The 20975-nt window shown below is 37.8% G+C and overlaps 1 protein-coding gene across 2 annotated transcripts in view; it reads right to left on the reverse strand.

The window, feature by feature from the left end:
* Window positions 1-20975, reverse strand: part of LOC105496330 (Ral GTPase activating protein non-catalytic subunit beta) — a 138479-nt gene that overhangs the window by 19788 nt on the left and 97716 nt on the right. Inside the window, exons 21-27 of one of the 2 annotated variants that reach the window (XM_024797477.2) lie at window positions 19653-19759; window positions 17674-17826; window positions 14826-15035; window positions 10454-10612; window positions 6243-6408; window positions 3506-3628; window positions 1771-1907 (exon numbers count right to left, since the gene is read on the reverse strand). In XM_024797477.2, the coding sequence (XP_024653245.2) occupies window positions 1771-1907; window positions 3506-3628; window positions 6243-6408; window positions 10454-10612; window positions 14826-15035; window positions 17674-17826; window positions 19653-19759 (1055 nt within the window). The remainder of the gene's footprint in view (window positions 1-1770; window positions 1908-3505; window positions 3629-6242; window positions 6409-10453; window positions 10613-14825; window positions 15036-17673; window positions 17827-19652; window positions 19760-20975) is intronic. The other variant, XM_071079337.1, reaches the window with a different exon arrangement.

The raw sequence follows: 20975 nt of genomic DNA on the forward strand, positions 1-20975 counted from the left end.
ATATTCACAGACTACTTTCTTAGCATCAAGGCCCCTAATTAGCTTTGACTCTGACTTCTTCCATGTCTGACGTCTAGCCCTAGATTTAAAGAGCTCCTGTGATTAGGTCAGGTCTACTTGGAAAATCTCCCTTTTGATTAACTCAAAGTAACGCAATTAAACCCACAAGATCCCTTTGCCAAATAATGTAACATAATCACGGTTATCCTATCATATTCACAGGTTCTACCCACATGCAAGGAGAGGACATTGTACGCAGGCAAATGTTGCTGGGGGTTATCTTAAAATTTTGCCCAACACCCTGACGTTTTCCCTGCAGTCTTGCTAAACTCACCTCAATAGTTCTAGTGAATTTAAAAAAAGATTCCTCAGGGTTTCCTACTTACATGACCATGTCATCTGCAAATACATACAGTTTTACTTCTTTGTTTCTAATCTCTATGTACTGTGTTTCCTTTTGTCTTATTTCTCTATGTAGGTCCCTCCTCTACCATGTTGAATGTAAGTGGTGAGAACAGGCATCCTTGCCTTGTCCTCCATCTCAGAGGAAAAGCATTCAAGAATAATGTATAATGCGTAAGTATAATGTTAGCTGTAGGTTTTTAGTAGATGCTCTGTATCAAGTTGAGAAAGTTCTATTCATAGTTTGCTGAGAACTTTTCTCATAATGAGTACGGAATTTTTGTCAACTGTGTTTTCTCCATGTATTGAGATAACCATATGGTTTTGCTTTTTTGTTTGTTTGTTTTTTTAGCTTGTTAGTGTCTGCAAAGTATACTATAAGTGAGAAACAAAAACATGGTGCTTTATCTGGGTTCTAAGGAATAACTATGCTGGCATTCAGAAAATATGGGCAGCTCACCACTGAATTCTAGTTCTGTTCACAAATCTCAAACACAAAAATTTTTTAAAGTATTAGATTTGGCTAAAATCTTGCATTGCCATGCAATACTGACTGCTCATCTCTAAATTGTATTCTGTAAAACCTTTAAAAAACTCCTGATTTTCAAATCAGTCTACTCCAGGGACTATTAGACCACCTGGCCTTTTTTTCCTAAATCAATTTTAAAGGTAAAAACCTCCCCATATTCTCTTTTAAGTATATACTTACATTAAAAGTAATTTTCACTGTGGAAGGAAGCCAACCTAAACTCTTGTACAATGGAGGAACACCTTTAAGTCAAGCTGACACTTCTGTCTTTGTTATGATTTGTTCTAAGTCAATCTTCCTACACTTCTGACCTGATCACAGATAAAGAAGTAATATTCGCTGATAAGGTAAAAAAAAAAAAAAAAAAAAAAAAAGATAAAAGCAAAAAGCTCCTCTTGTAGTAAGTGCTGTGTTCCTCACTCAGAATATTTATCCATACACTGAGTTATTCTCCACAATGTTCCTATATTTATATGGTCAGACTTGTTTAAGATGAACATTGCAAGATTAAAGGTAAAAAACATGTAGTTACTGCAGTAACTTTAGTGGATATTTCAGAGACAAAATTAAAACCTTGGTTTAAAAAGGAACAGATGAGAGAATCAAGTATGGGATCAGAATAGTGAAATCAAGAGAATCCACAAAGGCTGTCTCAGAATAAACTATCTGTTGCAGGCTGAAAAAGAGAAAATCATGAGAATTTTATTTTAAAAAATTAAGTTACTAAGGAATCAGTACTCTGATATAATTACTCTGGGTTAAAAGCTTTTCAGGCAGGATTCTATAATTACCCTGATTTCACTACAAAATTTTGGAGACCTATCAACAAAGTAACTTACCCTCTGTGAGGAATTAAGATTGTCTGTATGATTGGGGAAAAGCTCAAGTGTCAGGGATGGCTGTTTCAGAATTCCTGGCATAAGATCCATATTTGAATCACTATCTTGGTCCGAGATGTTACTTTCCAATGAATCAGCTATGGGGTAAAGGAAAAAAAGCAACTATAATACATACCACTTATTTGGAGCAAGACTGTTAAAACTAATTACGCTCACCAGTCTAACTGAAATCACTTAAAGCCTTGCTTCTAGAGCAAGGGCTGACGAACTTTTTCTGTAAAGGAACAAGTACTAAGTATTTTAGGCTTTGCTGGCTATACAGATCTCTCACATATTCCTCTTTGTATTTTATTTATAACCCTTTAAGAATGTAAAAACCATTCTTGGCGGCATTTGGCTTGTGCCACTGTGGTTTGCCAGCTCCTGCTCTAAAGGATAACCAAAATAAGACTAGAAAATATTTGACATTTCAGATGTAGAATATAATACATGCCATTATTACTCTCTGAATCATTTTGATTATATATTCGATCATGTAGCATTGTGCCAAATAGGCACTGGGACATCCAGAAGCTACAGAAGATCTAGTCTCTATGATTAAGAGTAATGTGGTTAGAGATAAGTTCACAAAAAGTTATCCTCCACCCTATCTAAAAAAATCCCCAAATATCAGAAATAGGAGGAAGCTGAGTAGGAGTGGGCACAGTTGGCATAGGAGATGTTTCACAACAGAAGACAAAGACCCAACTGTAGGAGCTTTAGTGTAAGGACAAGGCTCTAGCGCTGGGAGGACTTGTCTGGTACTAACAGGCTGGGCCAGAGAAATTAGGCAGGTATGTCCCCAAAGAGAATGGACAGGTTCTGGCTTCTGGAATTAAAGTAGTAAACCAGAACCTTGACAGGAAGCCCAACAGCCGCTATAATTCAAACCTAAACCATAGAAGGTCCAACATTCCAGCGACACAGCTGGCCCCAGAGAGTAAGACAGGGAGGGGCCTAGAGTGGGAAATCAAGGGTCCAAGGACAAAAGTTAGGCAGCTACCAAGGAAGGGCACAACAAAAGTCGTTAGTCTGGAAATGAGACTGTGAAATCGTGATGTACAGTATCCCATCCTAAAAATGATCTCAAAGAAGAAGGTGAAGTTTTCTATCTACTGCCTGACCACCTACTCAGTCAGGCTTGAACAAACAGGCTTAACTTGCAAAAAGCAAAGGTTCTGGGCAAAATAAAACTGTGAGTTCAGACTAAGAAGTAATAATTACTCCCAATTCTTAAAAAGAAAAGTCTTGGACCACCATCTTTTCTAGGCTGCTTAAGTTTCTCTTGCTCAGAAGAATGGCCAGATGCTATCATGAGATCCTTCCCGTTGTAGGATTCTATGTGGTTCCATGCAAAGGCTCTCAAAAAGTAAGTGAGGGATCACTCGTAATTATAGAAAGAAATGAACTGGAAAATAAGCCTATGTACTGATTAATTAAATTAAAGAAAGCATATCAGTTGAAATGGGATTCCTTCACTATTTAAAGATTATCAGAGGGTCAGTCTGCTTGTCTTTAACTACTTTCCTTAAAAAGTTAAGAGAAGATACCTTGTGCTTCTGCATATTCTGTTATAATGCCTTAGAAGCTAAAGAATGCCTTAGATCACTTCAAAATCTCTTCCAAAGCAGTAATATCACACAACCCAGGAATATAAATATAGATCCTAAAACAGGACCATGCAAAATGGTCTTACTTAAGGACTCCACAGGAGAAGGAACCACAAAAGCAATTTCCGTAAGGGCATCAGCATAATACAGCACCTTCTTCTGTCCATTGAAAATGCTAGCTCCAATATCTTCAGAGGAAATCACTTCTTCTGGGAAAAAGAAACACCACATTACAGCTTCAAAAAGTAGAAAAAAACCAGTATCATCTTGCTACATGAAATGTTAACTGGTTAATAAAGTGATAAATAGAATATATGTTTCCAGCAAGAACCAATTAGTATGAAAGAATAAAATATAATGCTTATTAGATGTCTTTATTTTTAAATCATAAAATCTTAATTTCATAATTTCTCAAATGACTATATATCAGACCACTTCTGATTAGCAGGGCTTTTAATTCATGTGTATGAAGCAGATTAAGGGAGCAGTCCTTTGGATCCGGTGAATAAATCATCAAAAGGAAGACCATCCCAGTACCTCAGAAGGGAGTTGGGCCAGAGAGACAGGCAGGCAGGTAGAGAGAGAGAGAGAGAGAGAGAGAGACAGAAAGAGAGAGAGAAAGAAGAAGGAGGAGGGAAAGAAGAGGAGGAGGAGGAGGAGGAGGGAGGAAGAGACAGAGAGAGAGAAGAGAGAGAGTACACATGTGCGTTATCTCTGGACTCTGGCTTTTAAGGCATTTCTATCCCTGGTCTCTCTCTATGGCTCCTCAAGTTGGCCTATGTTCCACCTTCCTCAATGGTCAGTGACATTGTATAAAAATGTACAGCCAGTTTTAGTAATAGCATCTGCTCTAAGCCAGGAAGACTGAATTAACAAAAGAAACACTCATGAGAGCTATATAGTTCTCAATTAAAATGAACTCAGTGTCCTACCAGCAGTACATAAAAGACCAACAATCTGACCAAAAATTGGACAGGGGAAATGAACAAGTACTTCTCAGGAAAGAAATAAAAATATGGTAAGATATGCTCAAGCATTATTAAAAATGAAAAATTTCTCACTTAAAAAACTGGAAGATACCTAATGCTGGTGAAGATTTGGCAAATAGGGAGCTTAGACAAGAGGTTAGCAAACTTTTTCTGTAAAGGACCAGACAGATAACATTTTCAGCTTTGTAGGCCATAGGATCTTTGCCACAACTACTCGATTCTGTCATTGTAGCATGAAAGCTGTCATAGACAATGTGTAATCTAGAGTGTGACCGAGTTCCAATAAAACTTTATTTTCAAAAACTGGGCTTTCGTTTTCTGACTCCTGGTGTGGGCTCCGGGCAGGGACTTTGTATCTGCTGTAGTAGATGCTGTGGTTACTATCCCAACAGCCACTCTATCCACCCCTATTCTGCAGCAGGCAAAATGTGCATGTGGGACTGACCTCTGATACTAGTTCTATCTTGTCTGTATCTCTCTACCAGAGTCATTCTTTCTTGCCACAAGGACAGGCTTGGGATAGTCTAATCACCATATAGTTCCGGATTCGGGGAGTAGGGGGTTCTGAGATCTGGCTAATCTCTCCTCTTCAGGCTGCTGTGGTATGTGAATGTAAAGCCTGGAATTGCCTTTCTGCACTATTAGAGAAGCCAGGCTGGTGACAAAGCCAAAATATGGAGAGCAACGCTAAAGGAAAATTGTAAAGAAATAAAACAGGAATGCTGATCAAATGACACCAAAGCTTAACCAACCTCTAGAATTTTCAGTTACATGGGCAATAAATTACCTTCAAAATCTAAGGCAGTTTGGGTCACGTTTTCTGATACTTGCAACCATAAGTATCCAACTGATATATTTATCAAAATGAAAAATGTGCACTGGGCATAGGCATTATCCACTTTAGAGAGGTAATACTAACTTTCCAGTGACCTCAGGAGCCCAGGAACACAAAGCATTAGCCAGGTGGGGCAAAGGTCTTAAGTTTAAATTTATACTTGCTCTGGTACTTGTTATCCTGATTACAGTTCCTCAGAGGATCTGAGGGGATGGGCAAGAATCCTCAGAGATGGTCAGCTGTTTACTACAAAGCTTTTGGTATAATATCCCAAGAATCTAACCTTTAAGTATGACTCTTCTGATAGCCACAGTTGATAAAACACACTGGTTAACAGAAAACTACTTATCAGACAAAACATGCTTGTTAGGAAGCTGTATTGTTTGTATGGATGACCTATATTTATTATACCATTTGTACAGAAAATTGAATCTTATGCATATTATAAAAAAGGAACTTATCAGCATTGTAATAAGCCAGTCATTTTGTATTAATTAACTCTATCATTATGTGTATATATTTCATATACACTGAAAATGTCTAGAAGAATATATAAACTAGTATTAAGTTACCCTGTCAGGACTGGGATTAGGGGAAGGATACTTTTCCTCTATATACCTCTGTTTGTTTTTTAGAGTCAGGGAGTTGCTCTGTCACTCAGGCTGGAATGCAGTGGCATGATCACAGCTCCAAATCCTGGCCTCAAGTGATCCTCCCACCTCAGCCTCCTGAGCAGGCAGGACTACAAATACGTGGCCCTCAAGCCTAGAAAATTTTTTCATCTTTTGTAGAGACGGTGTCTTGCTATGTTGCCCAGGTTGGTCTTGAACTCCTAGCCTCAGTCGATCCTCCCACCTGGCTTCTCAAAGGCAGGCATGCACCACTGCACCCAGCCTGGTTTTGCATTTTTAATAAGACTATAAATCATAGTAAAGGGGGAAAAAAAACAAGACTAACAAAACAAGCAACAACTGACATTTGAAGCACTGTGAGTTTTACCTTGTTGAGATCCTTCACCATCATCACAACAATTAATAGACCAACTGGTAGAAACATGCCCAGTCCAACCAGGGTGTCTGCCCACATCTACTGACCAGCCAAGGGAAAGCAAAAATTCTAGGAAATGTGGCTGAACAGTTCTGGAAGACTCCACATTCTTCAAAATCTGAAATACATACCAATCATCAGCTATAATGAAGGAAGAAAAATAATGTATCAAAATAAATCTTCATAAAAATTGGTTAGCTTTGAAGCTTCTGACAAATCATGTCCAAGCTCAGAATACATTTGAGGATATATCACTATAGAGAAAATGCATTCTCCAGAGTTAGACAGATTTGGATTGGCTGAGCCTTGGGCAAGTTTCTTAACCCCACTGCCTCAGTTTCTTAATCCATAGAGTAGAGATAATAACAATGGTTATGAAATAATGCAAGAAAAGCTATGAGCTCTCTTCCTAGCAAAACAATTACTGAACCAGGCATGTTTACTAAAAGATACTATGTCCTTACCTTCATGAAGTTTACTGTCTGGTTAATGAGAAACATTACATAGGGATGCAACTATTTAACTATAAATCTTGACAAAGGCTATAAAACCTACTAAAATTCAATAAACATTAGGTGTAATTAATAAATGAGTATGAAAATATCCTTTTCTTAGGTCAAAGAAGAGAATTTCAGGAAAAATGAAGTGGCCACAAAGTTCTCTCCTCTTCACTAAGCACTAAATGTAAGGCGTGCGCTTTCTACTGGCCTCACAAAGCGTCCCTCACTCTAAAACAGTGCTTCTCATCTAGGGATGATTTTGCTTTTCAGCGGACATCCAACATTTGGAGACATTTTTGGTTGTCATAACTGGTGACGCACACTACAAACATCTAGTAGTAGAGGCCAAAGATGCTGCTAAATGTTCTAAAATACATAGGACAGCCCTCATAACAAAGAACTTATCTGGCCCAAGATGGTAATAGTGCTACTCTTGAAAAACTCATTTCTAAAGGAAGGAAAACAAGAAATTCCTTTGCAAATGAAAAACGAAAGGGGGAGGGTGGAGAGCAGAGTGTAACAAAATCACCTGGGAAATCGCGTAAAAATAAGGTTCTCTTCGCCTGCCCTAGACCTTCTACATTAAAATCAGCGAATGCAGAATCCTGGAATCACTATTTCTAAAAATTCCTCCAAATAACTATGATGCAGCCAGTCCACAGATCACTGATGTCATTCATACAATGCTAATCTATACCAAGATCATATAGAGGCCTGTGAAAGTCAAAATGTAAGAAGTTATATCCATTACATCTGACCCATTGCAAATCATCTCAAAGTCATTACCTCTTAAGCACAAAACCAGTCTATTTTTTTTTTTTTCTTTTGAGACGTAGTCTTGCTCTGTCACCCAGGCTGGAGTGCAGTGGCGCAATCTCTGCTCACTGCAAGCTCCACCTCCCGGGTTCATGCCATTCTTCTGCCTCAGCTTCCCGAGTAGTTGGGACTACAGGTGCCTGCCACCACACCTGGCTAATTTTTTGTATTTTTAGTAAAAACGGGTTTTACTGTGTTAGCCAGGATGGTCTCGATCTCCTAACCTCATGATCCGCCCACCTCAGCCTCCCAAAGTGCTGGGATTACAGGTGTGAGTCACCGTGCCCGGCCTAAAACCAGTCTCTTTAGAAGTGAACCTATTTAGTTTACCCATATCCCTTCACATTCTTATGGGTGCCAAGAAACTGACTTAACAACCATTTCTAGTTTTTGCAATTCAAATTTTTATCTAGAAGTAAAACTTTTAAATAAAAAATTTTTGAAAATTTAGTCAAGAAGCAATAAGTGAATCCAATTCAACTTGCATGGATTCTGGCAGACAGAAATTAATCTTAATCTACCTTGTGGCTAGGGAAGACAGGTCTCAGACATTCCAAAGGAGGTCTCAGGAAATCTTCATTAATTCCTAGTTACCCTCAGCTTCTAAACAGCTAGGAAAACTGGACTGGGTTAGGAGGTGCCTCAAGGGTTTGTGTCTTCTTGTACAGGCAGGAGAAAGTGGCTTCATTATTCTCAAAGAATGCGCTGACTTCCTTCAAAACAGATCCCCACCTCCAGAATTAATCCAATTTTACTGAGGTTCTTCTAAAACACTTGAGTCCATCGGTCTCATCTCTGGCTACCACCAGCCCACTTTCTCTTAAGCTCCAAGTATATTAGACCCCATAATGAATTTTATGAAGATAAAATACTCTCTTTACCCTGAAGAATTTATACATTATTATTACTTTGTCAGTGACAATCTGCTTCTGCCTCCTTACCTACAGTTAATGCACACCTTAAATACCAGCTAGAGTATCTTTCCCTCCAGGCCACCTTAAAACCAGATTAGGTTTTCCCGCTACTGCTCCTAGAACGTGCTTTAATGACCCTATTAGCACCCTTTACAACAGTTGGTTGCTTATTTAATCATCTGTCTTCGCCTCTATGCAGTTTTAGGGGGCCAGAAATCTTACAGATTTTGTACACCTAACAACAGACACTTATTAACTTTATTGACTCAGTAACAAAAAAATAACTTTCTCATAAATCAGCATTCTTTTCTAGGAGCTCACAAATCATTTGAAACAGTGCTTCTAAACATTTGGAAACTTGGTAAATTTCTTTAGGCATGCTAATTTGATTAGCTGATGGTCTTAAAATGACTACTACAGTAAAACTCCAGGATCATGCAGTCACAGTGCCCTACACATCTGAATACTACATTTTACAAGTCTTCCTTCAGTTTTTTCCTAGTTATAGTCAGTAACTTCCTGCCTATTCTATATTTCAATTATTCCTTTTCAAAAAACACTTCAAGTTTCCTGCCATTTTGCTCTCAGTTTTCTATTCTCACCTATCTTACATTTTTCTTCATCCTTCTCCTAGTCTCTTTGTTACACGTATCCAGCTATGTTTTACTTAGTCCCTCTGTTTTGTTTTGTTTTTGAGACGGAGTCTCGCTCTGTCGCCCAGGCTGGAGTGCAATGGTGCAATCTCGGCTCACTGCAACCTCCGCTTTCCGGGTTCAAGCAGTTCTCCTGCCTCAGCCTCCCAAGTAGCTGGGACTACAGGTGCCTGCCACCACACCAGCTAATTTTTGTATTTTTAGTAGAGACAGGGTTCTACCATGTTGGCCAGGCTTGTCTTGAACTCCTGACCTCAGGTGATCCACCCACCTCGGCCTCCCAAAGTGCTGGGATTACAGGCGTGAGCCACCACACCCGGCCAGTCCTTCTGTTTTTCTCCTTTATTTCAGCTGTTATTTCCCCCACTGCACACCACGCATTCCTCAACTGAAATGATTTGTTTCTGAAATTACTAGGAAGGTGAGCTGCTTCTCAAAAGGGAAACTGTTACTCGTTTCTATATCCTGGCATGCTGAGCCACAGGGAAGATGTTCAATAAATATTTGTTGCTGTTGTTTTATTCTTCTTGAGCCTTACTTTAACTTTTTATGACTACCCTTCTTTATTTCAGTTTATTTTGTCTTATGAATCTGAATTCCTGAGGGGGAAGAAAGATACCCTACAGCTCCTATTTAAATCACATTTCTTAAGGGTCAAAAGACTCAGGACTCCAAGTATCATAGTTTTGGTTAATTCTGTTTTCAAACTGGTTCATAGCAAGTCTTTAGGCATCGAGTATAAAACACTTCTTGCCATAGACAAGTACATACCATGTAAAATTTTGTATATGAAAATGAAACTTTTTAAGGAATGCGAGTCTCCCTCAAATTATCATGCCCAGAAAGGCACTGAAATGTGATAGCAGTCGCATCTCACTCCTGCTTGAGCTAACTAATAATTTTGAAGCTGCGTGCTATATGGACTCTAGACTGCATGTCACCACCAATAGTTCATAAACTAATCTAACAGTGCTGGACACCACAGCTCATATCCTACAGTTCAATAATTTGTATCTACTCACTAATCAATGTTATTTCTGTAAACCAGTGAGCATTCCTGAAAAACAACTTTTGTAATCATCTGTTCTCCTGGCTCATCCTTTTCATCTTTAAAAACTTGAGACTCTCCTTTGTTCTTGGGAGAACTTTCCAGCATTTCCCATTTCCTCAACTCTGGCCGAAACAAACTCTCCATATTAATTTTGCCTCAATTTTTTTTCTAGATGTGTATTTATAGCACAAAAATATACCAAAAAAAAAAAAAAATTCATAACTCTTACCTCTTGGTTCGTTTTCTGACCTGGCTTCATATAGAAAATAAAAACTGTGTCAAAAGGACGACATGGCAAGAGATCCAGATACCCTATGTCATCAAAAAATCCAGGTATCGTGGAATCAAGTGCAATAAGGTGAGGAGGTAGACGACTATTTGCAGGTTCCTGCCACCAAAAGAAGAAAGGAGCAATTATTACCTATTCTCTTGCACTGTTATAATTATAAAAACAATACTTGCTCATGGTTTAATAAAAATTAAATTTAAAAATGTAGAATGGTAAGAATAAACACAACCATAATCCTAAAGAAATTATTTAACATACTTCCTTTTAGTTCTTTTATTTGCCTCTTTTTAAATTAAAGACAACTGAGATTATATTGTGTATATAATTTTGGATCCTGTTTTCTCTATAATATTGTGCTTTCTAGAACTTACCTTTAATGTACTTTTTTCCTCATTCATTAATGGTGAAATGTGAAATGGTACAGCTACTTTGGAAGACAGTTTGGCAGTTTCTTACAAAGCCAAACATACTCTTACCATGCAATGCAGCAACTGCACACCTTGGTATTTTCCCACACACATCCACACAAAAGCCTGCACACAAATGTTTATAGCAGCTTTATTCATAATAACCAAAATGTGGAAGCAACCAAGATGTCTTTCAACAGATGAAGGGATAAATCAACTGTGGTACATCCATACAATGGAGTATTATTCGGCAATAAAAAGAAATAAACCATCAAGTCAAAAAGACACATTAAATGCATACTGAATGAAGAAACATTAAATGCATATTGATAAAAGTGAAAAAAGCCAGTGTGACAGGACTACGTACTGTATGATTCCAACTATATGACATTCTGAAAAAGGTAAAACTATAGAGAAACAGTACAAAGACCAGTGGCTGCTAGGTTTTGAGTGAGGAGTGAAGAGGGAGGAATGAATAAGTGGAGTACAGTGGATTTTTAGGGCAGTAAAACTATTTGTACAATTGTAATGGTGGACACATGTCATTATACACTTGTCAAACCCCAGAGACCTGTAGAGCACAAAGTGAACTCTATTGTAAATCACCAGCTTCGGTTAGTAATGCACCAATATAAGTTCATCAATCATAACAAATGCACCACATGAATGCAAGATGTTGATAACAGGGGAAACTGGGCTGTGGGGAAGGTATATGACAGCTCTCTACCCTTTCTGCTCAATTGTTCTGAAAACCTAAATCTTCTATAAAAAAATTAAGTCTACAAATTTTTCAGAAATGCATGTTTGTTTTGTTTTCCTCTTAATCCCCTATCTTCTTTGAGATTTTGATCTTGCCAAACAAGGTTCTGCTAACCACAGCATATCTTTCAGGAAAGCTCCCTCCAGAGAAAGCAAGAATGACTGTCTTTCACACTGGCAAGGATTGAGTCTAGCCTTCTAGTCATTTATATAACATTCCTAGCAAGGTCTAGGGCAATATTCTATAATCAAAGACATTAATATTTCTGTAGTCAAACAGAAGTGTATTCACACTAAGTGACATAAAATTACAAACAGCCTCATGTCAATTCAGGTCCAATTTTGTCACTAAATGAATTTACTACAAATATATAAAAAATTTTCCAGTTTTCAGTTTTTACTTTGAAATCATGGATAAGGAATTGTGGACCTGAAGCATGTTGTAATACACCTTGTAGACCAGAATGTCCTCATTCTTCTTTTTTTTTTTAAAAGTAAGGTATTTCCTCAGCTTGTTCTTCTGTATGATCTTCTAATCTAGGAACATAACATTTACATATTTTATATCTCTTAATAATTTTTAAAAGTTTCTTCCTCTAGGTCTTGTAAATACTTTGTTAGGGTAACTTTTGTCAATATCACGGCTGTAAATGGGGCATTTTTGCATTGTATTTTTAACTGAATATCACAGGCATAATTACTAATTTTTGTACTTTTGTGTACGGCAATCTTAATTCTCATTTATTTTAAACATTTTATTGATTGTCTTATGGTTGTCAAACTAGAAGTCATATTACCTACAAACTGTCTTCTCATTTCCAATGATTTTTACCTCTTAGTTTAACATTTCATTGACTTTCCTCATTTTTATACTGTACTGTAGTTACATAAGAATTTATCATCGCAGGAAGGTTCTCATATCTTTATTTTGCAATTTCCTGCTAATCTATAATTATTTAAAACTAGGAAGTTTAAAAAACGTCATTGACTAAAAAATTCTCGTTGTTAAATAGTAGTCAAGGTAGATAATTTTTACCTCTGATTTTAACAAAAGATTCCTCTAGTTTGCTCCTGGGTTGTCATTTAGATAAATCTTTTAAAATAAGAACCTACACTAGTAGTGCTGGCTTAGTTTGTTATTTTTTTAAAAATCAGAATATGATTCTAGTAAATACTGACTTACTGTTTCACTGACTGAACTGCTAATGGGACCAAATTATTTTCTTAATAGCTTTATTAATATTTCCTGATAATTAATTGCCAAGTTCCTGGGATAAACCTTACTTGATCATGAAAGACCATTTACTTAACATGCTATTAATTCAGAACTAAGTCTGCTTAGCATTCCCTTTAATACTTTTGTAAATATATTCATAAGTAAAACTGGTTTGTAGTTTTATATGTATGAGTTGTCAAGTTTTAGTTATTAGAAATATTCTAAGGTTCATAAAATAAACCAGGTAACTTTATTTTTCCTATGTTCTCATACAGATGAGAAAGCATGAGAATTATTTTCTTAAAAGCTTAAAAGTTTCAGCTAGAATAGGTAACAGAAGTGGAAAACTATAATCTCAGAGACAAGGCTATTATGGCCTTTCTTGTGTCCCTGAAGTCTATAGGAAGCATTAATTTTCTTCTAGTATATTTTTATTTACTGCTTCTACTCTGTTCAATTTTCTCCACTAGGAATATCACTAATGATTTGTAAGTTGCATCTTTTTTCCTTCCCTTCCATATTTACCACTATATTTCTTATAATTTTCCTCTCTCTGCTCTTCTATTCTGCATTTTAAGTTTTTATGTTCATATTGCTGCATCAAACTCAATTTTCTACAAAAAAAAAAATGCAAAAAACATTTTCCCTCTATATGCTGAAATACAAAACCAAATAGCAATGTCCCTATTACTTTCCTACAAAGCTAAATGGCCTATAACCAGGTAGTTCCTAGGGAGTAAGGGCAGGGGACAACTTATGCAATAAGCAACTTCTTGCTTGGCAATCTTCAGTTGTACTTTTCAAAACAAACAGGACTTAGAATAAATTCCAAGACCACCTCCAGACAAGTTATTTCACATTTTTGAGCCTCTATGTCCACATCTATAAAACAGGAATAGCATCACTTGTCAATTTTTTTTTTCCAAGAGACAGGGTCTCACTCTATCAACGAGGTTGGAGTATAGTGGAGTGACCATAATTCACTGTAACCTTGAACTCTCAGGCTCAAGCAATCCTCTTGCCTCAGACTCCTGAGAAGCTAGTATTACAGGCGTGCCATCACACCCAGCTAATCTTTAAAAACAATTTTTTGGAGAGATGGGGGTCTCACTATGTTGTCCAGGCTGGTCTTGAACTCCTGGCCTCATATGATCCTCCTGCCTTGGGCTCCCAAAGTGCTGGGACTACAGGCATGAGCCACCGCACCTGGCTGTAAAATTGTTTTAAGGCTAATGGAATTAAGAAGAATGGCAATATTTACCTTATAGGCTGGCTTACTTTGTGCTAAGTACTATATATACCAAGTATCTTCCACGAGTGAACACATTTAATCTTCACATGATCAATGAGATGGATACTTTTATCACCCTCACTTTATAGATGATGAGGAACTAAGACAAGATAAGAAACTCACCAAAGACCACATAGCTGGCAAGCAGTGATTCCAGGACATAAAGCCAGACAGTTTGATCTTACAAACTGGACAATATAAGAAGTGCTTGACTTACAAATACTACAGTATTAACTTCATTCTTTTCTAAAAGTGGCATGAAAGAGCAAAGTTAATTGTAGCTTATATTTTTAGTAATAATGCTTAGTAGGGGAAGATTTTTAACATTCTTTTTCTAATTATCTATAGATTTCATTAACATGGGTACTGCGTTATCTAGGAAAATTCAGAGTTAGGTGTATTATCAAACCAGTCCCCTCAGACTCAGAACTCTGAATGCATTCATGGGGTGACCTGTCCTGGAGCACAAACTACAACCTACAGCAGCACAGAATTTCATTTAGTTGTATGCAAGGTAAAATTTTAACCTGGTTTTTTTTTTTTTTTAATTTGCTTATATCCTCATAAAAATATTTTAGCTATTGTCAGCTGATTGTTAACTTGTGAATATATTTATTCATAAAAGTTCATGAAAATTACCTTCAATGCTTCTAAGGACAAAAATCCAAAGTGTGAGAGGAAAAGGCGGGCTGTTTGGAATTCCTGGGCAGGAGGCGGGGGCTTGCAATCCGTAACTGGGTCAGGAAAGCTTCTCTTTTGCAATTCCTCCTCACTCTGTTGCTCAAGGTGTATTTCATAAGCAATCTGCTGGGCCATGCCACTCCTTAATTTTTCATGTCTCTCTTCTAACTGAAATAAACCAAATATTTCATTTTTTGAAAATGTTTTGAAACTAATAAGGCCAATCTTTTTTTTTTTTTTTTTTTTTTTTTGAGACTGAGGTCTCTCTATGTTGACCTAGCTGGTCTTGAACTCCTGGGCTCAAGTGATCCTCCTGCCTTAGGTTCCCAAAGTGCTGGGATTACAGGCATGAGTCCCACTATACCTGGCTAAGTCAATCTTAATTTTAAAATGAAAATAAAGCTACAAGCAACAAAGAAAATGAAGATACTTTTCAACGATCAACACTGATTCAGTTCAATACAGAGTATGCCATTAAACAAACAAGGGTCAAGGTTAAAACAAACACCAAAAAAACTTCCCTATACCTTCAACAATTGCTTCTTCATGTTCTCACTGTAAATGAAAACATTCAGTCTCTGGTTCCCTTCAAATAGGCAAGAAAGAGGATAGAGTTGTCACTCTCACCCCTCACTTCCAGATCACTGTCCATCTTTACCCTGACATGCTCCCTGTGTTTGGAATTCCTCATCCATATGGATGACATGACTGTACTCTTAGAAACTCCTCCCACCTTTTCTTCTGATCAATCCTTGTTTAAAATTCCATCCCCTGGTGAGTGACAATCCTTCTAACAACCTGGCTCAGGATTCTACAAGCTCCTCAACCTTCACAACTTTGGCCATCCATGAAAACAAACTTGAACCTGAGATGTGCCCTGCTTTCCAGGGCTGTAAGTCTGAAATTCCCTCTCCAATCATAAGCCCCTTGTGCAGCTCCTATCCCTTCACTTCCCTGAGCTCGTGCTCTACTTTTGCTGTGGGGCACTCAACCCCTCCCCCTGCTTTCCCACTCCATTAGCATCCTTCTGGCTTTATCTGCTTCCCAACTAAGCTGAAGCCCCCACATCTAACAGCTAAATACCTTCTCCTTAAGCACATTAAACGGCTGTGTTGAACCTTCTCCTTCCAAATTTCCACACCTGTCAATTTCCACACCAGTCAAATTCTTATGCTTCCAGATCCTAAGGACTTTTGAAGAAAGTCAGCAGAGTGAGTTAAATAACTTCACTGTAGATAATGCTACTTAACCTCAGCTGGACTGCCTGGCAATTTTTAAGAACTGTCTTGGATCCCCTATTACATTGCCAAGAACCAGGATTAAAATTTTCATAAACTTCTTCAATTTCCCTCCTTTCCTCTCTAAATGTCTCTGAACCTTCACCTATTCTCTCCTTCTGTCTTAGAAGTATCTCTTTTCTAGACTACACTCTTGACCCTACTGCATCTATTACTTGTAAGTCCCAATGCCCATCTTACAATGTTAGCCAGACCCCTCTCTCCTGGTTTCTTCCTTCAATCTATAAGCATGTTCATAATCCTCACATCCTTGAAAAAAATATTTAAAAATTAGCCTTTTCTGGCCGGGTGCAATGGCTCACGCCTATAATTCCCAGCATTTTGGGAGGCAAAGGCAGGTGGATCACCTGAGGTCAGGAGCTCGAGACCGGCTTGGCCAAATGGTGAAACCCCGTCTCTACTAAAAATACAAAAATTGGCTGGATGTGGTGGCGTGCACCTGTAATCACAGCTACTCAGGAGGCTGAGGCAAGACAATCACTTGAACCCGGGAGGCAGAGATTGCAGTGAGCTGAGAATGCACAACTGCACTCCAGTCTGGGCAACAAGAGCAAAACTCCATCTCAAAAAAAAAAAAAACAAAAAACAACAAAAAAAACTAGTCTTTTCTTTCCTTAACGAGGCCATTTCCTTATATAATATTACCCATTCTGTACCCTTCCCTTTACTGTTAACAGTGTGGTTTCTATTCACTGCCTCTTCCTCAATACATTCACTCCCCAGCCCTTTGAACTCTCCCTCCTACTGTACACACCTGTTCTCAAAGGTCACCTAAATTTCATGCCAAAATCCAGGGAACTTTTTCTATTCTTTCTTCTCCCTGGTCTCTCCAGCACTGGCTAGTGTAGCTCTTCCTCCATTCCTGCTCTTCTGTTCTCTCATGTCCTGATATACTTCTGTCCCCGACTTCTTAAAATTCTTCTCCCTTGACCTAAGAGCCAGTTATCTTAATTAACTCTCTAAATTAATCTAAAGCCAAATACATTTTCCCCATCTTCTCAAACCTATCCTCTTCCTAATGTCTATATTTCTGTAAATGGCACTGATATTTGTCACTCAAGCTCAAAATCTAAAATTCTTTGGTTCTTTTCCTTCCCTCATCAATTCAAGACTGCTTGGATCTGCCTCCACAATACATTTTATATATTAAACTTCCCTATCAGTGAAATAGTCCTTCCTTTCTTATAAGGACTTGGATTGTCATAATAGTCTCTGAACTGGTCTTCCTTCTCCAAATAACTCTACTAACAGAGTCTGATCATGTCACTACACTACTGAAACCTACCATGAACAGCCAGGCAGCCCAGTGACAGCTCTAAGAGATGTGCAGTTCCTTTCGATCAGCCACAATCTATATTCGTCTTAAACATGGCAACCTCCTGGATGATGGAGACCCATGTCATCTTATAAATCATCTCCAACAACACTAAAAGCATTGGCTTGACCATGGAAGTTGTAAGAATGTTTCTATTCGTCCCCTTGATGACAGCTAAAAATAATGTACTTACTTCTTCAGTGACTATTTCATGCAAATCTGGAATGCTGAGATCTGCTTTCACAAAAGGAATCTTGTCCACCTCTTCAGGAAATGGCCGATGTTTCACAGAATATTTAAATCCAACATCATTTTTAGGAACTGGGCGAGGTTCAGGCACAAAAAGCTGTTAAAACAAGTAACATTTTGTTTATTATATAGGGTCCAACACCCATCTGTAATGACATGGATTTCCCTGGTCTCTTAGATGGCTGTGTTTCCCTAGGATTACATGTCACAAAAACTCACCCAGAACCTGCAAATACTACAGATAACAGTAAAGGGAAGTAACTTGTGCCCCTATGTACTCTATTTTTCTAAAAATATTCACCGACTTCTTATAGATCTCATGACTGACAAATGGGCTGTGGACCTCTACTGCTGCAGGCCCGAATCTCCCACATTCAGCGGTAATCCAGTGGGTAAAGCATTTTGGAGCTTTAAGACTCAAACTTTCTTCCCCAGGGGCTCTCACATCATTCCACATAATTAAAGACAAGTTTGGCTTCACTGGGCATCTCTAGAAAGTGATTTTAACAAGAACCTTAATATGGCTTGAGAGTATGGGTACCAAATCTAGGTCTTCATAGCTCCAAATCCATGCTTTAATATATACATGGTGAACCCTAAACAAATTTTAGCTCCTTTCCTGGTCCCCTTCCTCTTCAGTCTTCAATGCTAACTTATTAAATTACAGAGTTGTTGACAGAATGTGATCTGTACCCCCAAGAAAAAATAGACAAGTGTTCCTTACTGGGTGAAAAACACATCTCATCTAACAGAGACATCTAAGATATTAAATGATTTTAGGCACATGCTCCAATTTTGTGGTGTCTCTTAAATGCTGGTGAAATATTAAGTCATATTTAAAATTTTTAGTAGCAGAAGTAAAAGCTTACAATGTTATAAGTGAAAAGAGCAGTACACAAAATTACTCAAATTCTATTCAAGTGTTATTGTTTATGAAAAGAAAAAAATGGGAAGGAAATCCAGTAAAATATTAGCAGTGGTTATATTCCTCTGGGTAGTGAGTAAAGGTGATTTAAAATTTCTTCGTTATCTGAATTTTCCAACTTTTCAAGTATTATTCACATAATTACAAATGTAATAAAATAAACTGCACCCCAAAAGATTTCATTAAATTATACACAGCATATATGTGTGTGTCTGTGTGTGTGTGTGTGTGTGTGTGTGTATATATATATATATTTTTTTAAATTAGGCTGGGTGTGACAGCTCACATCTGTAATCCTAACACTTTGGGAAGCTGAGGTGGAAAGATCACTTGAAGACAGGAGTTTGGGATCAGCCTGGGCAACAAAGCAAGACCTTGTCTCTACAAAAAATTTTAAAAATGCGCTGGGTGCAATGGCATGTGCCTATAGTCTCAGCTACTCAGGAGGTTGAGGCAAGAGGATCACTGGAGCCCAGGAGTTTAGGCTGCAGTGAGCCATGATTACACCACTGCACTCCAGCCTGGGCAACAAACAAGACGCTGACTCTTTAAAAAAAAAAAAAAAAAAGTATACACTATATTACCAATTACTATATAAGAACAAATCATATAAAACAATGTGAAACTAAGTCCTGTTGCTGGACACATCAGAAGTCCCGCCAAATTTTTTTCACATATGGTATATACCTGACTTTTATTATATGTAAAATTACATGGAAAAAAACTGGGGCCATTGTCCACAACAGTAATTACTCCTAAGTAGATGCCAGAATGACCTGCAAAGCTTTTTGAAAAGACATCTGCCTTGAAGATGTCTTTAAAGAGTAATTGAGTAGATCTGGAATTCTAGGTTCCTAGATGATTCTGATATGAACCCACTGACTGAGAATCTGGTTAGGGATCAAAAATATTATTTGATCTGTGTTTTCTGTTGGAATGTTATCTAACCTTGAAATTACAAAACACACACACACTTCCCTGTAACTTCTGATGAATACCTTCTGATTTGCTTTTGCTCCTCTGGGTAAAAGACAAAGCTGTTGTGCCCAAGCAAGTCTTCCAGACATCCCCCGGACCAGCACAGTGACAGAGGGGAAAAAATCATCTAGAATAAAATATGTATATAAAAGTTTTAATTTCAGACAACAACCATTTAAAATAAACTTATCAACTGCAGAGCTTCTCACAATCAAAGGCCCAACAGTGTTTCCTAAGCTTTGATCTTTTGTGTACCACCTCTGTGGTTTCTGCCATACCCATGTACTCTAAGTACTATTACTTTACATCCACCAGTACTGTGCGTCTCTAAATGGAAAATCATGAATTTTGGCATGCTAATTATATAATTTTAAAGCATATGCTTAAAAAAACATAAAATTATGTTCACTAATATATCAACTAAGATCATCTCACATACCTCCAGTGATACATGTACACATTTGTGGGAAACACTGTCCCAGTAAATACTCTTAACCTCCCAATGTTGGGAACACTTTAAGTGCAGAAAGATAGACTGGATGTTTGCAGTGTTAGTGTTGTATTTGCCCATGCCTTTGTGTACCACTGCCCACCGTAGGCAGACACTGTTCCATCTCAGCAGAAGTTCAGGGGCATGGTGGGGGTTAAAAAACACTCAGAATGCACTTCCTGAGTGACCCAGAACCTTCTTTTTATTATTCCGTCTCAGGTGTGGGAGTCAAACGTCTTCAAATTTCTCTATAATTTCTTATTATTACCATAAACTACTAAAATGTCCTTGTAAATCTATACAATTCCAACTGCTTATATTTTTTGTAAACTTCCTATGCAATGAAATTATTTGGAATGAAAGTAGGAGAGTCTTTAAAAAGCTGGAAAAAGGCCAGGAAGCCTGAAGGGGACACTGGGATTTTGCAGACTCCTCAGCAGATGGCTTGGGAGTAGGAGGCTGGAGGAATCATGAATAGGCACAGGCTAGGAAAGAAACTCAAGCAAGCTCCAGGTCTAGGGTAGAAAAGGATGAAATGCCTGTAGAAAAGACTTGGGAGTAGCACTTCTGAAGTTAGGCAGTAATAAAACGCACCATTCTATTTGATATTAATGTCACGGCATCTCACCACAACACAACAGAAGGTTATGATGGTATTCTTTTCATCTCAAACTACAGGGAAATGTCTCACTTTCACTTTATGGATTTATGAGCTCCTACTCATATAATCAACAAAATTAGCACAGGACTCTTCACCTTTACAAAGGCAAGAAGGCAAATCTTTAATCACTGAGCAAGTCCTATCACTGCACAACAACAATAACAGAAAGGGACAATACAGGGTTTAGAAAAT

The sequence above is a fragment of the Macaca nemestrina genome, chromosome 15 (assembly GCF_043159975.1).
Source record: "Macaca nemestrina isolate mMacNem1 chromosome 15, mMacNem.hap1, whole genome shotgun sequence".
In the NCBI taxonomy this organism is placed as follows: domain Eukaryota; kingdom Metazoa; phylum Chordata; class Mammalia; order Primates; family Cercopithecidae; genus Macaca; species Macaca nemestrina.